The 21233-nt window shown below is 46.5% G+C and overlaps 2 protein-coding genes across 9 annotated transcripts in view; one reads left to right on the forward strand and one right to left on the reverse strand.

Annotated features, from left to right (window-relative positions):
- Nucleotides 1-5: 5 nt before the first annotated feature.
- The window catches only part of LOC138990484 (uncharacterized), a 33994-nt gene continuing 12766 nt past the window's right edge, over nucleotides 6-21233 (reverse strand). The window contains exons 2-3 of the mRNA XM_070382010.1: nucleotides 1277-1365; nucleotides 6-1118 (exon numbers count right to left, since the gene is read on the reverse strand). Of these exons, the coding sequence (XP_070238111.1) occupies nucleotides 6-1118; nucleotides 1277-1365 (1202 nt within the window). The remainder of the gene's footprint in view (nucleotides 1119-1276; nucleotides 1366-21233) is intronic.
- RIN2 (Ras and Rab interactor 2) overlaps nucleotides 180-21233 on the forward strand; it is a 208795-nt gene continuing 187741 nt past the window's right edge. For 4 of the 8 annotated variants that reach the window (XM_070381145.1, XM_070381142.1, XM_070381151.1 and 1 more), the window contains exon 1: nucleotides 545-756. The gene's annotated coding sequence lies outside the window, so the exon portion shown is untranslated. Of the gene's footprint in view, nucleotides 319-394; nucleotides 413-544; nucleotides 757-21233 lie in introns of those variants that run through there. The other 4 variants (XM_070381154.1, XM_070381158.1, XM_070381143.1 and 1 more) reach the window with 3 other exon arrangements.

Consider the following 21233-nt stretch of genomic DNA (forward strand, 5'->3'; position numbering starts at 1 on the left):
GCTGCTCATGCAGAAACAATCCCAGGCGGCCCCCTATGCAGCGAAGACGAGCACAACATCGCGCGGCAGGCACCCGGCGCGTTCAAAGCGGGGACAAAGCGCCGCGCCCCACTCGGGCTTCCGGGACTAGGGCTCCCAGCCCGCGCGGCGGATCGGGGATTGCGGCGGGGCGGTGGGGCTGGTTCCGTGGAGGGGGGGTGCACGTGTTCATGCAGCCGGGAGGATGAGCAGATCGAAAGGGGACGCTGGGCCTTGTCTCCGGGAACAACAGCCTGGCTCTCCCCGGGGGAGCGAGCAAAGCGCGGCGGCGGCGCCGAGGTGGGTCGGGAGCCGGGCCAGCGGGGTTCGCGCCGGGTTAGATCAACTTTCTGCCGCAGCTCTCCGCCCTGCCGCCGGGGCGCCGGCTGCCGGGGTGAGCGTAGAGGCTGCGCGTCCCGGGGCGCAGGGTGGGCGGTACGGGGTGGGGGGTGGGGGGCGGGGGGGCAGGGCGGGGGTGGACCCGGGTCGCGCAGGCGCCTTCCTCGCCCCCTCGGCTCCTCCGCCCCATCGCTCCAGAGTTCGGGAGGGCGGCTGGGGGAGGGGGATGGCCCGAGCTGGAGCCGAGGGAGGACGCGAGGCAAACACAAAGCCCTTCCCTCGCCTGCCTCCTCTTCCTCCGCCAACAGCGCCTCCCGGGCGGGGCAAGTCATCCCGGCGCCGGTCCGCGGGGCTCGGGTCGCCCCCCTCTCCGAGACCTGCGGGGAGGGCCTGTGCGAGGTAAGGGGCGGCAGCAGCGGAGACCCCACCCCCTGGGCCTGCACCCCAAGCGCCTGGAGACCCCCCAACGGGCGCACGCGGGCGGGGGCTTTGCAGGGTTCGGGGCGCGGGGTGCTAGTCCTCGCACGCTCCTCCCCTCTGGAGGAGACCTGGGGGGCCTGGCAATCGAGCGGCTCTGGGGTCGTGGGGACGCACGGGGAAGGGGGCACCAGGGAGTAGGGGCGCCGGGACTGGGCCAGGATGGTCTTTCCCAGCGGGAATCCTCCCGGGGCCTCTGCGCGGAGGGTAGTGGGGAGGGGGACACCGCGGCTGCAGGCGCGGGGGCTCGGGGTGCGCGGGCGCACGGCGGACGGCCGCGGGGACTTGAATGGAGTTGGACCTGCGGGGATGCAGACGGTGTGTCAAGTGCGCCCTGAGCCGCGCAACCTGGAGCTGGGGTCGCAAGCCCGGGGCAGACCGGGTCGGTGCGCTCGGCCAGTGTGCGGGGCAGACGCTCGGGCTAGAGATTTCCTCCCCTCACCCACTCCTGCGGGGGAGAGGCCGGCCGGGGAAAGAAGGGGCTGTCGCGGTGATTGATGGCGGTGCGGCAGGCGGAGGAGCCCAGGGTTCCTGCGCGGAAGGGAGGGGGTCACTCTCACACTTTGAGGCTTCCACGTCCCCTCATCTCCGGGTTCGGTCTCCACCCTTGGACTCGGGTCCCACCAGCGCAGTGTCTACCCACCCGCGCCCCTCGCCCCCGACGGCCGCGGGACTTCGGAGAGTTTGCAGAATTCAGCTTTAAAGCCTGTGATGTGTTGCCAAGAAATACAGGCGAGAGGCTGACCCCGCCCCCACCTCGGGCCCTCACCGGCGCCTGGCTTCTCTAGTGGAGGGGGGTGCAGGGGGTTTTCCTAACTCAGGACAGAAAGCCACAAAAACCCGAAAGCTGGGGGGCTGTATTTTCTTGCAGCCCTGAGGGTTTCAGGCACAGTAGGGTTTCTTAGGAACGTGCTGTCTTCAGTAAGGAAACCCCAGGGCACTCTTCCGACCAACAGGACTTTGTAAATATTGCAGCAAAAACAAACAGCTGGCGGAACTCGGTCATTAACAAAAATAGTATTTTAATGCACTGTTGAAAACCATCAACTTTCATGTGAAAAATCCCCTGAACAAAATGTCAACGTTTTACATCAAGACCGGTTGTGGTTATGACCTTGCGTCACTGTGCGGTGGAAACAGTGTTTCCAATCGCCCTGTTTGTCTAGACCCCACCTGGGGGTTTCTGAGCCTTGGCAGAGTGGCATGCTGCAGTTTAGGCAGTGCGGCTTTAAACAGAATAAATAGTCATGTTCTTTTGTTTTTACTGTGACTCTAAAAAAAAACATGAAATATAATTGATTTACACTGTTGTGTTAGTTTCAAGTATACAGCACAGTGATTCAGCTGTACACAGAGATACATTCTTTTTCGGATTGTTTTCCCTTGTAAGTTGTTTTTTGACTGTGGAACTGCTACTATTTTACCCAGTTCAAGTATGCGAGAGTATTTTTATGAGTGTACATAGAGGTGGGCATTTCCTTTTTGGCCTCCAGTTCCAATTCTATCTCTAGAACAAACATGCATTGTCCCTGCCTTGGCACCTCTACAGCATCGTGGCCTGGGATTGAGGGGGGCGAGGGGGGCGGTGGGGGGCTCCTATTTGGGACCTCAGAAAGAACACTGGTGGTTGACAGGAGCTTTGGGGTTTGGGGACTCTGCTCTCAGCCTTTGGAGGCTGGGGACAGGAGAACGCCCTGCTACTGTGACCTCCTTTGTCTGGAGACCCTCTCCCTGCTGCAAACATGTTCTCTGAGGGAAGAAGGAGATCTAAAATAGCCCTTCCCTCCCCCCCCCCCCCCCATGCAGAAATAGATGCAAGCAGCTTGACTCCCTCTAGGGCTGCAGGTATGTGCTTGTTTAGAGAGAACGTCCAAGCAGCCCTCCCCCAAACCCACCCCAGGTCCCCCTCCCAGTTCTCCAAATTCAAGGGCCACCACCCACTACAAAGAGGAATTTTCTTCTCCAGAAATATCTCTTTGGGGAGCTAAATCCTCCCCTTCCTCTTGGAGGAGACAGATAACTCATTTCTCCTCTGTCCGAGGGTATGCAGCCCTGAGAGGTCAGCCACAGTTGGGCCCAATTAGCACAGGCACTGCCCACATTCCACCACGAGGCTCTGTCCTGTTCCTCGTGTCAATCCAGGTCTGATGATACTGCCAGATTCCTAGTGGTTTCAGCTGAATTCCGGCCGCCTTTCCCTGGTCAGGCACCCCAAGTCCTTGGGTGTGTATTGTACATGCATGTTTGCTCAGTCCTGTCTGACTCTGCAACCCCACGGAGTGTAGCTCGCCAGGCTCCTCTGTCCGTGGGATTCTCCAGGCAAGAATACTGGAGTCGGTCGCCATTTCCTACTGCAGGGGCTCTTTCCAACTCAGGGTTCTAACCTTCGTCTTCTGCGCATCCTTTGTCTCCTGCATTGGCAGGCTGATTCTTTACCACTGAGTCACCTGGGAAGCAATTACTTTTGAGCAGTATTCAGTGGCCCCTGCTCAACCTCTGTCTTTGAACTTCCTAAGGGTGAAAGCCAGCTCCAAGCTCTTACTGCCTAACACTTCGTGAATGGGTGTTGAAAGAGTGAACAGAAGTTTCCTTCTGTAAAAAGCATTTGGAGGAGTTGCAGAGCAATAAGTATATCCTTAGCAGATAATCGTATTATTCTAGTGCTTTATAAAATGCGTTTCCAGATAATATCACAGTTGTTTGTCACAACAACACTAATAATTCCGTTTGGTAGGTAGAAAAACAGAGGCCTGGACAGGTTAAAGCACCAAAGTTGGAAGTAGAGCCTCAAGCCCAGTACTCCTTTAGCTGAACCCCTGCTGACTTGCTGGAGGTGGCTGGACTCAGATACACACACACCATGAAGTGTATGTCCAGAACAGAATTTACGCAGTGGTGTGTTCAGAGGCACTTTTCCAGAGACATTACTACAGAGTCACAGGGGTAAAATGTTTTAGAGAAATAAGAAGGTTAAGCAGGTTTTCCACTGCAGGACTTTTCAGTGCCATTATTATTATGTGCATCGGGACTCTTTAGGATGACTCCATAATATGGAATGTTTGCCAACTTCATTTGGCCCCAGAACCAGGAAGCGTCTTCCGGATCCACCATTCTTAAGGGGTCCACTTGGGGAAATTGCTTAGTTCATGCAAAACCTCCTAACGTCTAGGCAATGTTCAAGGAATACTAGTGTGCAGAAGAGTAAAAATATATGTTCTGGACATTTAAAAGGCAGAGTAATCCCCCCTTGTAAATTTAGAGTGAATTGTTGGCTTGCCAGCTTCTATGCATCTGATTAGTCTTCCCAGGCGGTGCTAGGTAGGTAAAGAACCCACCTGCCAATGCAGGAGACATCAGAAACATGGGTTTGATCCCTGTGGGGTCAGAAGGATCCCCTGGAGGAGGGAATGGCAACCCACTCCAGTATTCTTACCTGGAGAATTCCATGGACAGGCGGGCTACAGTCCCTGGTATCTCAAAGAATCAGACACGACTGAAGTAACTTAGCATTTGCACACGCATGCATCTGATTAACATGAATCAGTGCTCTCCCCATCCCACCCCCTGGTGTGATCGGGTCTCAGGGACCTGGAGTTCTTTGGTCAGCAGTGCAAACAGGCCCTAGTGAGTGGGCTCCCTGGGCTGCGGTAAGCAGGCAGAGCTCACCCAGCCTCCCTAGACAGCGCCTCAGAAGCCCCCAATTCAGACACACCCATTGTTGGCAGTTGTTTTTGAATCAGAGCTTGCCTGCAATCTATTAGGTACTTTTCACCCATTGGTACCCCTGGCTATTCAGGCTTGATTGCATTTAAGAGAGGAGCTGAACAGAGGATTCCAGTGTGTATTTCAGGGATTCAGAGGAGAGTGGTGGGCTAGGAGGAGCCCTGGAAAAGATGATACTGTGATCAGACAGGCTGGGTGAATTTAACGTCCATCTGCATTTGGATGGAGGCATTTCTAGGTCTCCAGTGCTGAGCACATGTGTCTGCAGATTTGTTTCATAGGTTATTCCAAAGACTAGAAGATATGTGGGCTCCTTTAGAGATCTGTATTTAATAGGATGGTGTCACAGAGGTCAAGGAAAGGAATGTTTTGAGAAAAATGGACCAATCAGATGGGGTGGGTATTCCTGAGTGAGCATGTGAGTGTCCTTCTGCATGTGTGGCCAAGGGAGAGAGTCGGGAAGAAATACTGAGTGTGACTTCTAATCTGTTGAGTTTAAAAGTCCTGCATGTTACCTCGGTAGAAATTGTCAGTAAAGAGCCAGAGTTGGGGTACTGGGATACTGAGGGGACCAGAGTGGGCCAGTGAACTAACCCAGGGACAGGCCACAGGACAAGTAGAATGAGGTCAAGGCAGAACCTAGAGGCCCATGTCCAGGGGCCTGGAAGGGAAGAGAAAATGCCTGCATTGATGGTGAGTCGGACCATTCAGAACTTGTGACTGGCCAGGACCCAGACTACCCCTAGTTTGTGAATTATTTTCTAACAAACAACTTTATATTAGTTTCATGTGTGTAGCTTAATGATTCAGTATTTATATTGTGAAGTGATCACTGTACGTCTAGGTAACATCTGTCACTATACAGTTACAGAATTTTTGTGTATGTGATGAGAACTTTTAAAATCTATTTTAGCAACTTCCTTGATAGCTCAATTGGTAAAGAATCCACTTGCAATGCAGGAGACTCTGGTTCGATTCCTGGGTCGGAAAGATCCGCTGGAGAAGGGAATGGCAACCCACTCCAGTATTCTTGGGCTTCCCTTGTGGCTCAGCTGGTAAAGAATCCACCTGCAATGTGGGAGACCTGGGTTTGATCTCTGGGTTGGGAAGATCCCCTGGAGAAGGGAAAGGCTACCCTCTTCAGTATTCTGGCCTGGAGAATTTCATGGGGTCGCAAAGAGTTGGACACAACTGAGTGACTTTCACTTAGCAACTTTCAAATATGCAATACAGTATTATTAACTGTAGTCAGCATGCTGTTCACTGCATTCTCTGACTTACCTATTTTATACCTGGAGGTTTGCACCTTTTGACCACCCTCACCCACCTTTTGACCACCCTCACCCATTTCATCCCCTGTCCCTACCCCCTGCACCTACAACTCTGGCAACCAGCAATCTGTCTTCTTTTTCTATGAGCTTGGCTGTGTGTGTGTGTTTTAAAAATTCCACATATAAATGAGATTATAAGGTGTTTGTCTTTCTTTATCTGACTTATTTCATTTAGTAGGATGCCTTCAAGGTACATTCATGTTTTTGTAAATGGCAGGATTTCACTCTTTATGATGGCTAAATAATGCTCTATTGTATACATATAGAGTCCCCTGGACTTCAAGGACATCCAACCAGTCCATCCTAAAGGAGATCAGTCCAGGGTGTTCATTGGTAGGACTGATGTTGAAGCTGAAACTCCAATACTTTGGCCATCTGATGCGACTCATTGACTCAATGGAAAAGACCCTGATGCTGGGAAAGATTGAGGGCAGGAGGAGAAGGGGATGACAGAGGATGAGATGGTTGGATGGCATCACCGACTCAATGGACCTGGGTTTGGGTGAACTCTGGGAATTGGTGATGGACAGGGAGGCCTGGCATGCTGCGGTTTATGGGGGTTGCAAAGAGTCAGACACGACTGAGCAACTGAACTGAACTGAACCACATCTTTATCCGTTCATCCATCAATGGACAGCTAGGTTTTTTTTCTATATCTTGGCTATTGTAAATAGTGCTGCAGTGAACATGAGGTGCAGATATCTTTTCAAGTTCCTGTTTTCATTTTCTTTGGATAAATATCCAGAATTGGAATTGACCATATGGCAGTTCTAGTGTAAACTTTTTGAGGTATCTCTATTTTGGTTTCTGTGGTGGTTGCACCAATTTACATTCCCACCAATAGTGCAGAAAGGGTTCTCTTTTCTCCACATCAGCAACATTTGTAACCTCTCTTGTTTTTGATGATGGTCATTCTGACGGGTGTGAGGTGATACCTCACTGTGGTTCTGACTTTGATTTCCCTCATGATTAGTGATGTTGCACATCTTTTCATGTGCCTGTTGATCATCTGTGTTTCTTCTTTGGAGAAATGTCTGCTTAAGTCTTCTGCCCATTTTTGGATTGGGTTTGTTTTTTGTTGTTGTTGAGTTGTATGAGCTGTTTGTATATTTTGGAGATTAAGGCCTTGTCAGTCATGTCATTTACAGATATTTCTGAGATGAGAGTTTAAACATTATGACTTAAGATCTCAAGAGATCTATCATCAGATCTAATTTTAACTGTTGACATAAGGTGGAAATCGATCTTTTTCTTATTTTTTTCCTATTTTAAAAATGTATTTACTTTTAATTGAAGGATAATTGCTTTACGATATTCACTAATTGTGTTAGTTTCTACCAAACATCCACATGAATCAGCCATAGGTTTACCCATGTCCGCTCTCACTTGGCCCTCCCTCCCACGTCCCTCCCCATCACTCCTCTGGGTTGTTAGGAAGCCCCGGGTTGAGTTTCCTGAGTCATGCAGCAAATTCCCATCTAGTTTTCATATGGTAATGTATGCTTCCATATTACTCTCTCGGTACATCCCACCCTCTCCTTCCTCCTCCCCGAACCGTGTCCATTAGTCCGTTCTGTATGTCTGTGTCTCCATGACTGCTCTGCAAATAGGTTCATGAGCACCATCCTTCTAGATTCCATATATATGCGTTAATATGCGATATTTGTTTTTCCCTTTCTGACTTACTTTCCTACGGAATTTTTATCATTTAGTGTAAGTACCAAGAAACCATTAAAATAACAATTGCAAGAGAAAAAAATGATCAACATTAAGGGTAAAAGAAAATGAATAGTATGAAAAAGTAGCATTTTTCACCATTGTTTCTCCATAAGTTCATTTAAACATCTGGGCCTTAGTTGGTGTTTACTGTACTGAAGAATTCCCTGTACACACCATGGAAAATGATTGAGGAAAAAAATGGAATGCTTCAGAGGAAGCTGTACTCAGTTCTTCTGGAGAGAGAAAAAGAGCCTCACTTGAAAACCAAGACTGTGTTCTCAGAGGTTCTGATGCTTTTATAAATGAAACATCATTCTAGAAACAGAGACAAAAATCAATAAACGGCAGCGTAGTTGTTGAAGGTTGACTGAACTAAAGGTTCTTATACAGCTGTATACTTGTGTGTTATTCAATTTAACAAAACTACCTTTGAGGAAACTTTTTTTAGTGAGTGCTGGGAAAATGGACCAAGATACAAAACAATCTAAGCGTATTTATACACCGTATGAAAACCCAGCACAGAAGCAGGGGCAAAATACTGTAACAGCTAAAGCATTTTCAGAAGAATTTAACATTCAACAGATGAGTTTACCAGTGGCCATTGGTGAGGGGACTCAAACCACCTTGTCCTCTGTCTCAATGATGAGATGTGAAGCCTTGTTTTTCATGTAGAGTTGCTTTGGCTCAGCCCCTGCCCTGCTCTACAATCCACTGGCCCTGCCATCGGGTCCCTGCACCTCATTCATGTCACATCCTCACCTGCCTCCTTCCCAGCTTGGATTTTGGGGTCTAGGGTGATAGCCCTTCTTTGGCATAAACCTGAATTCTGTTGTCATCTCTCTCAGGGGACTCCCCTGTGTGAACCCATCCCCTGGTCTATGTCTGCCCCAGGAGGTGGACAGGCTGGAAAACCACAAGCATGTCAAGGGTTCATAGCTGTTGATCTCAAGGGCTCCTGCTCCATTTATCAGTCTCTCTTCTCAGTACCTGTCTGCATCTGAGATGCACTGGGAAAGTTACGGGCTTGTCTGGTTTTTGCCAGAGTAGCACTGGCGTATCTACAGCAGATACTTAAAAAAAAAAATATTGGAGTATAGTTGCTTTACAGTGTTGTGTTTCTGCTGTACAGCAAAGTGAATCAACTGTATGTTTATATACGCCCCCTTTTTTGAATTTCCTTCCCATTTAGATCAACACAGAGCACTGAGTAGCATTCCCTGTGCTACTCTGTAGGTTCTCATTCATTATGTGTTTTATACGTAGTAGTGTATCTGCGTCGATCCCAACCTCTCCATTCATCCCACCCACCCCACCCCTTTCCTCCTTGGTGTGTTTTCTATGTCTGTATCTCCATTTCTGTTTCTCAAATAAGATCATCTGTACCATTTTTTGCAAAAGTAGAAAGTCAAGAAACACCTGGAGTAACAGGCAAATTTGGCCTTGGAATACGGGATGAAGCAGGGCAAAGGCTAACAGAGTTTTGCTTAGAGAACGCACTGGTCATAGCAAACACCCTCTTCCAACAACACAAGAGAAGACTCTACACATGGACATCACCAGATGGTCAATACTGAAATCAGATTGATTATATTCTTTGCAGCCAAAGATGGAGAAGCTCTATACAGTCAGCAAAAACAAGACATGGAGTTGACTGTGGCTCAGATCATGAACTCCTTATTGCCAAATTCAGATTTAATTGAAGAAAGTGGGGAAAACCACTAGACCATTCAGATATGACCTAAATCAAATCCCTTATGATTATACACTGGAAGTGAGGAATAGATTTAAGGGACTAGATCTGATAGAGTGCCTGATGAACTATGGACAGAGGTTTGTGACATTGTACAGGAGACAGGGATCAAGACCATCCCAAAAAAAATGCAAAAAAGCAAAGTGGCTGTCTGAGGAGGCCTTGCAAATAGCTGTGAAAAGAAGAGAAGCGAAAAGCAAATGAGAAAAGGAAAGATATTCCCATTTGAATGCAGAGTTCCAAAGAATAGCAAGGAGAGATAAGAAAGCCTTTCTCAGCGATCGATGCAAAGAAATAAAGGAAAACAATAGAATGGGAAAGACTAGAGATCTCTTCAAGAAAATTAGAGATATCAAGGGACCATTTCATGCAAAGATGGGCTCAATAAAGGACAGAAATGGTATGGACCTAACAGAAGCAGAAGATATTAAGAAGAGGTGGCAAGAATACACAGAAGAACTGTACAAGAAAGATCTTCACCACCCAGATAATCATGATGGTGTGATCACTCACCCAGAGCCAGACATCCTGGAATGTGAAGTCAAGTGGATCTTAGGAAGCATCACTACAAACAAAGCTAGTGGAGGTGATGGAATTCCAGTTGAGCTATTTCAAAGCCTAAAAGATGATGCTGTGAAAGTGATGCACTCAATATGCCAGCAAATTTGGAAAACTCAGCAGTGGCCACAGGACTGGAAAAGGTCAGTTTTCATTCCAATCCCAAAGAAAGGCAATGCCAAAGAATGCTCAAACTACCACACAATTGCACTCATCTCACACGCTAGTAAAGTGATGCTTAAAATTCACCAAGCCATACTATGAACTGTGAACTTGCAGATGTTCAAGCTGGTTTTAGAAAAGGCAGAGGAACCAGAGATCTAATTGCCAACATCCTCTGGATCATCGAAAAAGCGAGAGAGTTCCAGAAAAACATCTATTTCTGCTTTATTGACTATGCCAAAGCCTTTCATTGTGTGGATCACAACAAACTGTGGCAAATTCTGAAAGAGATGGGAATACCAAACCATCTGACCTGCCTCTTGAGAAACCTGTATGCAGGTCAGGAAGCAACAGTTAGAACTGGACATGGAACAACAGACTGGTTCCAAATAGGAAAAGGAGTACGTCAAGGCTGTATATTGTCACCCTGTTTATTTAACTTATATGCAGAATACATCATGAGAAATGCTGAACTGGAAGAAGCACAAGCTGGAATCAAGATTTCTGTGAGAAATATCAATAACTTTAGATATGCAGATGACACAACCCTTATGGCAGAAAGTGAAGAAGAACTAAAGAGCCTCTTGATGAAAGTGAAAGAGGAGAGTGAAAAGGTTGGCTTAAAGCTCAACATTCAGAAAATGAAGATCATGGCATCCGGTCCCATCAATTCATGGCAAATAGATGGGGAAACAGTATAAACAGTGACTGACTTTATTTTGGGGGGCTTCAAAATCACTGCAAATGGTGATTGTAGCCATGAAATTAGAAGACAGTTACTCCTTGGTAGGAAAGTTATGACCAGCCTAGACAGCTTATTAAAAAGCAGAGGCATTACTTTGTCAACAAAGGTCCACCTAGTCAAGGCTATGGTTTTTCCTGTGGTCATGTATGGATGTGAGAGTTGGACTATAAAGAAAGCTGAGCACAGAAGAATTGATGCTTTTGACCTGTGATGTTGGAGAAGACTCTTGAGAGTCCCTTGGACTGCGAAGAGATCCAACCAGTCCATCCTAAAGGAGATCAGTCCTGGGTGTTAATTAGAAGGACTGATGTTGAAGCTGAAACTCCAGTACTTTGGCCACCTGATGCAAAGAGCTGACTCATTTGAAAAGACCCTGATGCTGGGAAAGATTGAAGACAGGAGGAGAAGGGGATGACAGAGGATGAGATGGTTGGATGTCCACTGACTCAGTGGACATGAGTTTAGATAAACTCTTGGAGTTGGCGATGAACAGGGAGGCCTGGCATGCTGCGGTTCATGGGGTTTCAGAGTCAGACATGACTGAGCAACTGAACTGAACTGTACCATTTTTTCTAGATTCCAGACATATTTGCTAATATATGATATTTATTTTTCTCTTTCTGACTTACTTAACTCTGTATGATAGACTCTAGGTCCAACTACATCTCTACAGATGACCCAATTTCATTCCTTTTTATGATTGAGTAATATTCCACTGTGTATATATACCACATCTTTATCCATTCATCTGTTGGTGGACATTTAGATTGCTTCCATGTCCTGGCTATTATAAATATGCTGCAAAGAACTTTGGGGTACATGTGTCTTTTTGAATTACATTTTTTCTCTGAGTATATGTCCAGGAGTGGGACATAATAATAGTTCTTATTTTTAGTTTTTTGAGAAATCTCCATACTGTTCTCCATAGGGCTTGCACCAATTCACGTTCTCACCAGCAGTATAGGAGGGCTCCCTTTTCTCCACATCGTCTCTGCTGCTGCTGCTAAGTCACTTCAGTCGTGTCCGACTCCATAGACAGCAGCCCACCAGGCTTCCCTGTCCCTGGGATTCTCCAGGCAAGAACACTGGAGTGGGTTGCCATTTCCTTCTCCAGTGCATGAAAGTGAAAAGTGAAAGTGAAGTCGCTCAGTCGTGTCTGACTCTAGCAACCCCATGGACTGCAGCCTACCAGGCTCCTCCATCCATGAGATTTTCTAGGCAAAAGTACTGGAGTGGGTCGCCATTGCCTTCTCCGACATCGTCTCTAGCAGGTACTTAATACAACTTTGTTGACTTAAACAGTTAAGGCATGAAGATTCTTGAAGGCTTGGGCACAGTGACTAAAGAGGCCAAATATCCCTTTGAGCTAAAAATAAAAGCTTGCCTGTTGTGAGGCAGCCTGCCAGTTTCTGTAGAAGCCACCCCTCTCTCAGCAGCCCCAGCCCAGGGCGCTGGGGCTCAGGCCATGAAGTTAGGAAGAACATGAGCCATGAAAACGCTTTCTCTTCATTCTTTTCCTCAAACCTGGAACAAGTTTCTGCAGGAGAGATTTTTTTTCTTAAGTGCATATAGTGCTCAGATTTAGAGATTAAAGTCATTGGATCATCAAAAAAGCAAGAGAGTTCCAGAAAACACCTACTTTTGCTTTATTGACTACACCAAAGCCTTTGACTTTGTGAATCACAACAAACTGTGGAAAATTCTTCAAGAGATGGGAATACCAGACCACCTGATCTGCCTCCTGAGAAATCTGTATGCAGATCAAGAAGCAACAGTTAGAACTGGACATGGAACAACAGGCTGGTTCCAAATAGGAAAAGGAGTGCGTCAAGGCTGTATATTATCACCCTGTTTATTTAACTTATATACAGAGTACATCATGCCAGATGCTGGGCTGGATGAAGCACAAGCTGGAATCAAGATTGCCGGGAGAAAGATCAATAACTTTAGATATGCAGATGATACCACCTTTATGGCAGAAAGTGAAGAAGAACTAAAAAGCCTCTTGATGAAAGTGAAAGAGGAGAGTGAAAAAGTTGGCTTAAAACTCAACATTCAGAAAACTAATATCATGACTTCATGGCAAATAGATGGGGAAACAATAGAAACAGTGAGAGACTTGACTTTCTTGGGCTCCAAAAATCACTGCAGATGGTGACTGCAGCCATGAAATTAAAAGACACTTACTCCTTGGAAGAAAAGCTATGACCAACCTAGACAGCATATTAAAAAGACAGCATATTATAAAACATTACTTTGCCAACAAAGGTCCATCTAGTCAAAGCTATGGTTTTTCCAGTAGTCACGTATGGATGTGAGAGTTGGAATATAAAGAAAGCTGAACACTGAAGCAATTGATGCTTTTGAGCTGTGGTGTTGGAGAAGACTCTTGAGAGTCCCTTGGACTGCAAGGAGGTCCAACCAGGCCATCCTAAAGGAAAGCAACCCTGAATATTCATTGGAAGGATGGATGCTGAAGCTGAAACTCTAATACTTTGGCCACCTGATGTGAAGAGCTGACTCATTTCAAAAGACCCTGATGCTTGGAAAGATTGAAGGCAGGAGAAGGGGATGACAGAGGGTGAGATGGTTGGATGGCATCACCAACTCGATGGACATGAGTTTTAGTAAGATCCAGGAGTTGGTGATGGACAGGGAAGCCTGGCATGCTGCAGTCCATGGGGCTGCAAAGAGTCAGACATGACTGAGTGACTGAACTTAACTGAAAGACATTGGGATATTTGAATGTAGCCTCCAGAAAGACTTGAGCAATGGGCTGAGGGATAAAGATGCTTAAAGCTAATAAAGGCTCCCAACCCTGAAGAGTTGCTTCACTTCTAAAGAAGATGCTCTCCTGCACACACCAGGGACCTTAAGCTTTCAACCCACGTGTGTGACTGGAGGGGCCAGGTAGGACCAGTACATAATTTGCGAGGCTCCAGGCAAAATGAAAATGGCAAAATGAAAAATCCCACGGACAGAGGAGCCTGGTAGGCTACAGTCCATGGGGTTGCAAAGAGTCAGACATGACTGAGTGACTTCACTTAGGCAAAATGAAAATGGGGGCCCCTGGTCAAAAATTATTAATTTCAAGAAGGTGTCAGCAGAGCATTAAACCAAGAGTGAGGCCTTCCTGAATGCAGGGTTGTGTGACCATGGAGCACGCCATGGGCTACAGGAGATATGAGCTTCCACTGACAAGGGCTTCAAGATCCCAACTGACGGTCACACCAGCCAGGGTCACCGAACGCCTTACTTCATCTCAATGCATGAGATGGTTGCTTCATGTATTGTCCCTGTGGGACACAGCAAGTGGTTTTATTTTCCCTCTTTTTTCAGATCATAGACCCAAGGCACAGAAAGGTTAAGTAATGTGTGTGGTCACACAGCACAAAAGTGGGGAAGCCAAAATACAAAGGTCTGTCAAATGCCAGGACCTATGCGCTTAGCAGCATCCTATCACATCTCCAGAGCATCTTTTAGTGAAAATACTGAGATATATTAGATTTCTGGGGCTGCCGTGACTCCCTCTGAAGGTGCCAAGGATGGTACAGTCTGGATTCCTCTCCTGCCTTCGGGTGGCCTCGGGCAGTTCTCAGCCTGCAGACACAGGGCTCCAGTCTCCGCTCCCACCCTCCCACAGAGTCCTTTCTCTGGGTCTGCACATGGCCCTCTCTTTGCATGTGTGTGTTCACATTTCCCTTTTTTATAAGGACCCCAGTCATATTGGATTAGGGACCATCGGAGAAGGCGATGGCACCCCACTCCAGTACTCTCGCTTGGAAAATCCCATGGGCAGAGGAGCCTGGTAGGCTGCAGTCCATGGGGTCGCTAGGAGTCAGACACAACTGAGCGACTTCACTTTCACTTTTCACTTTCATGCATTGGAGAAGGAAATGGCAACCCACTCCAGTGTTCTTGCCTGGGGAATCCCAGGGATGGGGGAGCCTGGTGGGCTGCTGTCTGTGGGGTCGCACAGAGTCGGACACGACTGAAGCGACTTAGCAGCAGCAGCAAAGACCTCATCTTAACCTGATGAAATCTGCATGGACCCTATTTCTAAATAAAGGGCCCGTTCAGTGTGGTGTTGGGGATCAGGTCTCTCACTGATCTTTCTGTGGGGGTATCATTCAACCCATAGCAGGATGTAAAGTTGGAAACTGATCAAATGAGCAGGAAGTGTGACCAGCTCACATGGTCAGAAGTAGAGTCGGGTATTCTCAGTGGTGAGTGGTTACTCTGTGGTCAAAGTGCCCGATAGGAATCGGCTCTCTCCTGCCCTCCTGCCTCATTCTTAGGGTAGGGAGTTCTCAGCACCCTCCCAGCAGTGGATGGAAGCTGAGAATGGGAGGAGAAGTGTTAAAGAAATGACAGGCAGACTGCTGTCTTGACTGCTGGTTTGGAGATGTGCTGGCCATTAAACCACCGCCGTGGTTTCAGCGATTGCCATGGTCTGGGTCCCTGGAGAGGCTGACCCTTAATGAACCACCCGCTTCTCATTCTGCTGACTCAGGATAGGTAGAGACCAAATGACTTGACTGGGGAAATGAGTAGTAAAACTTTCAGATCCCTAAATAGTGCAGTGATGCTGATCACAGCCTATTAAAAATATAAAAATTTAGCTTTGTACAAAACTCATGGACCTGCCCTTGCTTTCCCCCTGATCAACACCATGACCTTGGCAGTTCCTTTGTTGGAACCCTGGGGTTCTGTCCCGTGGAACCACTACTGTCTTGCCGGGGCAGGAGTTGGGGATCTCTGTAGATCTCTACTCTTCTTTTCCCCCAGAAGACTGGTGCAGGCAGAACTCAGGTTTCTGAACTCATCTTGCATCTGAACAGGCTCCAGCATCCCTTGCCCCTCCCTCCCTGCCCCCCTGAGCCGGGCACTGAAGAGAGCACTGAGCTGGGAGAGAGCCTTGGGATTGTTCAAGAAGATGGGTGAGAACACTCGCCGTGAGTGGAATCAACCCTGACTTGTGTTTCCAGAGGAAGTCAGACAGGAATGTGCTCTGGGCACATTGTATTTTTCTTGGAGCAACATGTGATAAAAGCGATATTTTTTCAAGTAGAGGAGTGGGGAAAAGATCAAGAAGCCCAAGATTGCAGAAGATGGAGAGGAATATTTAGACGGAAAAAGCCATTACCCACCTCCCCCTCCGCCCCCTCCCCCCGGGTCTGCTGCCACCGTGGCGTGTAAAGGAATTGGAAGTGCCCGGAGAAAAGCATTCCTATCCTAGAAAAGAGGTTAGATGGGAGTGAAACCCTTGCATTCTTTCAAAGTGCTGTTGAGTCCCATGGCTCAGGCCCTGAAATGAACCTGTGTGGTACCCATTTTGTGTTTCTCTGAGTCTTCCTGGCCATCGCCCCAGTCCAGGTCATCTTCATATCTTGTGAGGGGGAGGATGTTATTGTTGCCCTCTATCTGCTGGTTCTGCATTTGTGGATTTAACCAATTGCGGATAGAAAACATTAAAAAAAAAAAAATTCCAGAAACTCCCCCAAAACAAAAACTTGAATTTGCTGTACCAGCAACTATTTGGGCTTCCCAGGTGGCGCCTGGGAAGAACCTGCCTGCCAGTGCTTACGCAGAAGACGTGAGAGGTTTGGGTTCAATCTCTGGGTGGGAAAGATCCCCTGGAGAAGGAAATGGCAGCCCACTCTGGTATTCTTGCCTGGAAAGTCCCATGGACAGAGGAGCCTGGCAGGCTACAGTCCATGGGATCGTAAAGAGCTGGACACAACTGAAGCGACTTAGCACACAGCAACTGTTTTGTAGCATTTGCCTTGTATTCACAACTGTTTCCCTTGTATTAGCCATCATAAGTAGCCTGGAGATGACTGAAAGTATATGGGACGGGGGACTTCCTTGGCAGTCCAGTGGTTGGGAATCTGCCTTCCAATGCAGGAGGTACAGGTTTGATGCCTGGTCAGGGAACTAAGATCCCAGAAGCCTCCATGCGCCGCATCAAAGTGCAGTAAAAAATAAAGTATATGAGAGGATGTGCATAGGCTGAAAATGTTTCAGCTCAAGGGATGATGCTGGTTCATTTCTCTTAGCTGCTTGTCTTCCCGGCAGACAGAGCCCCTTGGGCAGTTGGGACTCAGGACTTTCACATGTGGCGCCCTCTAACACAGGGTTCAGGGTTTCCGAGTCTGATGGAGAAAGGCTGGAGACCTCTCCATTGAGACTGAAGAAACCACTTGATTTTGGCAGGAGCCTGTTGATAGAATCCTGAGGGCTGACCATCCTGGGAGTCCTGGTGAGAACTGACCTTTACTGAGTCTGCACAGTCCATGTGATGTCTTATCAGATCTGCTCCTGCCAGTCCTAAAGATGGGTAGTCTTCTTATACCTGTTTGACATGGGGAAGATGGAGGCTTGGACCGCACCAGTGACCTGACCTGCTCAAGGTCAACCTAATCAGGGCTGGACAGCATGGCCCCAGGTGCCATCCATGGACAGAGCCTGATTCTCAAGAGTCAGCAGGCTGAGGAACTTTCTGTCTCATGATGGAGGGTGTGGGTGGGTGTGGGACTCAGTGCCTCCAGGAGCCTGTGACCCCTGACCCCCCCCCCCACCATTGTCTGATCCTCCCCCTCCCCATGGCTGTAGAAAAATACCCAGGAAATCTGGTTGCACAATTTCCTCTGAAATAGAAATACACAAATATTTTTGTGATGTTTATTGTTCATTAAACAGTTTCCTAGGTATCCTCAAGCCTGCATCCTTTCTGTGCCCTAAAGGCTATCATTAATTTTTTTGCAGCGAGTTGATGAAATAGGAAAGGGAGTGAAGGGAGGCAGTCGTGGGCTGAGGGCCGAGGTGCACTGCTCCAGCCCCGCCCAACCCTGACTTTACCTGTCTTCTATTTTTATTTGTAAGGCTGGGTTGTTGCTGGACCGCCAAATTCTCATCTTTAATTAACAAAAAGAATTTCAGCTAACAAACTGGTTATAGCTTTTTCCTTCTCTTTTAGTTGTGAAATATAACAGAATTTTGGCTTCCCTTATAGCGCAGTTGGTAAAGAATCCGCCTTCAATTCAGGAGACCCCAGTTCGATTCCTGGGTTAGGAAGATCTGCTGGAGAAAGGATAGGCTACCCAATCCAGTATCCCTGGTGGCCCAGCTGGTAAAGATTCCACCTGCAATGTGGGAAACCTGGGTTCGATCCCTGGGCTGGGAAGATCCCCTGGAGAAGGGAAAGGCTACCCACTCCAGTATATATAACAGAATTTACCATCCTAACCATTTTAAGGGCACGGTTCAGCAGCGTTAAGTACATTCAGATTTTTGTACAGCCATCACCACCATCCATCCACAGAACTCTCCACATCTTTCTAAACTGAAAAACCCAATACACCATAACTCCAGCACCTGGCATTCACCATTCTACTTTCTGTCTCTGATTTTAACAACTCTAGGTACTGCGTATAAGTGGGACACTACAGCATTTGTTTTATCAGCCTACGTCATATTGCATGAATACCACTGTGTACTTACCACGTGAAATACTGGCTTATTTCACTTAGCATGATGTCCTCCAAGTTCAGCCATACTGTAGCATGTGTCAGAATTTCCTACTTTTTAAAGGCTGAATTTAGTCCATTGTATGTAATACCGTATTTTGTTTATCCATTCATCTATCAGTGGACACTTGGGTTGCTTCTGCGTCTTGACTGTTGTAAATAATGCATCTATGAAAATGCATGTTCAAATATCTCTTTAAAAGAGATATTTGTCTTCAGTTTTTAGGGGTGTATACCCAGAAGTGGAGTTGCTAGATAATATGGTAATTCTGTTACCATAGATATTCTATTACCATAGATAATATGGTAATTCTATTACCATAGATACTCTATTACCGTAGATAATATGGTAATTCTATGGTAATTCTTTAATTTCTTGAGGAACTGCCATACTGTTTTCCATAGCAGCTGCACCATTTTGCATTCCCACCAAGAGTTCACAAGGGTTCCAGTTTTTCCACATCTTTGCTAACACTTGTTATTTTGTTTTTTTTTGTGGGGTTTTTTGGGGCAGGGGAGATAATAGTCATTCTAATAGATGACATAGTGTCTCTTTGTGGTTTTGATTTGCCTTTCTCTAATGGTTAGTTACATGGAGCATCTTTTTATTTGCTTGTTAGCCACTTGTACATCTTCTTTGGAGAAATATTTACTCAAGCCTTTTGCCATTTTTAACCCTAGTTGTTTGTTTTTGTTATTGAGTTGTAGAAGTTCTCTCTGTATTCTAGATATTAATCCTTTATCAGACACATGCTGTGTAAATATTTTCTCCCCTTCTGTGGGTTGCTTTTTCACTTAATTGCGTGTGTCCTTTTGGGCACACATGTTTCTAATTTTGATATAGTCCAATTTATCTCTTTTTTTTTCCTGTTGTCTGTGCTTTTGGTGTCATACCAAGAAATCACTGCCAGACTCAATATCTTGAAGTTTTTCTCCTATATTTTCTTCCAAGAGTTTCATAATTTTAGCTTTTACACTTCAGTCTTTGGCCTGTTTTAATTTTTGTATATGGTATCAGTTAAGGGGCCAACTGCATTCTTTGGCGTGTGGATATCCAGTTTTCCTAGCACTGAGTCTTTGTGCTAGGAAAGTCAAAGATCTTTGTTATAAGGCCTCTCCTCATTGAACCATCGTGGCACCCACATTGAAAAGTATTTCACCATATACGCATGGGTTTATTTGGGTGCTTTCCGTCCTAATCTGTTGTCCTTCACATCTGTCTTTATGCCAGTACCACATTGTTTTCATTTCTGTAGCTTTATAGTAAGTTTTGGAATCAAGAAGTGTGAGTCTTCCAACTTTGTTCTTCTTTTTCAAGGTTGTTTTGGCTATTCAGGGTTTCTGGAGATTCTATATGAATTCTAGGATGAATTTTTCAATTTTTGCAAAAAATTGGCATTGGTATTTTCTTAGGGATTGCATTTCATCTGGTTAGTATTGCTGTCTTAACAATATGAAGTCTCCTAGTCCATAAACACTGGATGTCTTCCTCTTTATTTGCGTCTTAATTTCTTTCAGCAACATTTTCTAGTTTTTAGAGTATGTCTTTTGCCCCCTTGGCAACATTTAAATTTTTTCCTACATATTATATTCTTTTTAATGTGATTGTAAGTGGAATTATTTTCTTAATTTACTTTTTGTATTCATTTTAAAGGTATAGAAACACAACTGATTTTTGTGTGTTGACTTTGTACACTGCAACTTTGCTGGATTCTTTCTTTGTTCTAATTGTTTGCAGAATATTCAGGATTATCTAATATACGATTATGTGATCTCTGAACAGAGATTACTCTTTTCTTTCCAGTGGATACCTTTTATTTTTTTTCCTTGGCTGGTTGCTTTGATTAGGGCTTCCAGTACTGTGTTAAATAGAAGTGAATAAAATGGGCACCTTTAATTCTGATCTTAGAAACAAGAGGAGAGTGCTTTTTAATCCTCATTTCTCCATCATGAATGGCAGAGGGTTTGGGTTTTTTTTTGTTTATTCATTCTGTTTGCATGCAGAGCCTATAAAAGGACTGAGGATGCCGGCAGAGGCTGTGGAAATCCTGTTGAAGCTGGTCAGGGAAGGACACTGATGACAAAGGGAGCTCTAACTGAGCTCTAACTGAGCTATACCTGCAGGAGTGGGGCTGACCCCCATACTGGTGGCCAGGTTCACACACCTGCTTCCCTTCGAAGCCCAGGGAACTCCTCCCCATTCCCACCTCGCCTGGCGCCTGCTGCCTTGGCTTGCTGCTCGCCTGTCTGCTGGGTCTCTGCCCCAGTGCAGAGCCAGGGTGCGGTAGCCCAGTGTCACCAAGGAAAAGGTGGTTTGAAACCTGAGCTCTGCTGTCTTCACACGTTTTTTTCTTCTGCACATGAAATTTTAAATCCTGCATTCCAGTTACCTTAAAATGACACTATAGGGATTAAAGAGGCTTTTATAAATTGTCGGCTAGATGGCACCCCACTCCAGTCCTCTTGCCTGGAAAAATCCCATGGACGGAGGAGCCTGGTAGGCTGCAGTCCATGGGGTCGCGAAGAGTTGAACACGACTGAGCGACTTCACTTTCACTTTTCACTTTCATGCATTGGAGAAGGAAATGGTAACCCACTCCAGTGTTCTTGTCTGGAGAATCCCAGGGACGGGGGAGACTAGTGGGCTGCTGTCTATGGGGTTGCACAGAGTCGGACACGACTGAAATGACTTAGCAGCAGCAGCAGCAGATATGAAACTGCAGCATCTTGACTTAAGCAGGAACATTTGCCAATACTTTTCTCTAACTTTGCATTTGTGTCCAGCTGAAAATCAACCTTCTTTGTGATGGGGGATTTCCTATTCACATGAAATCTTTCATGGCTCTGGTGCAGTTGTCATTCCACATGGACTTAAGAATACT

Source organism: Bos mutus, chromosome 13 (genome assembly GCF_027580195.1).
Source record: "Bos mutus isolate GX-2022 chromosome 13, NWIPB_WYAK_1.1, whole genome shotgun sequence".
Taxonomy (NCBI): domain Eukaryota; kingdom Metazoa; phylum Chordata; class Mammalia; order Artiodactyla; family Bovidae; genus Bos; species Bos mutus.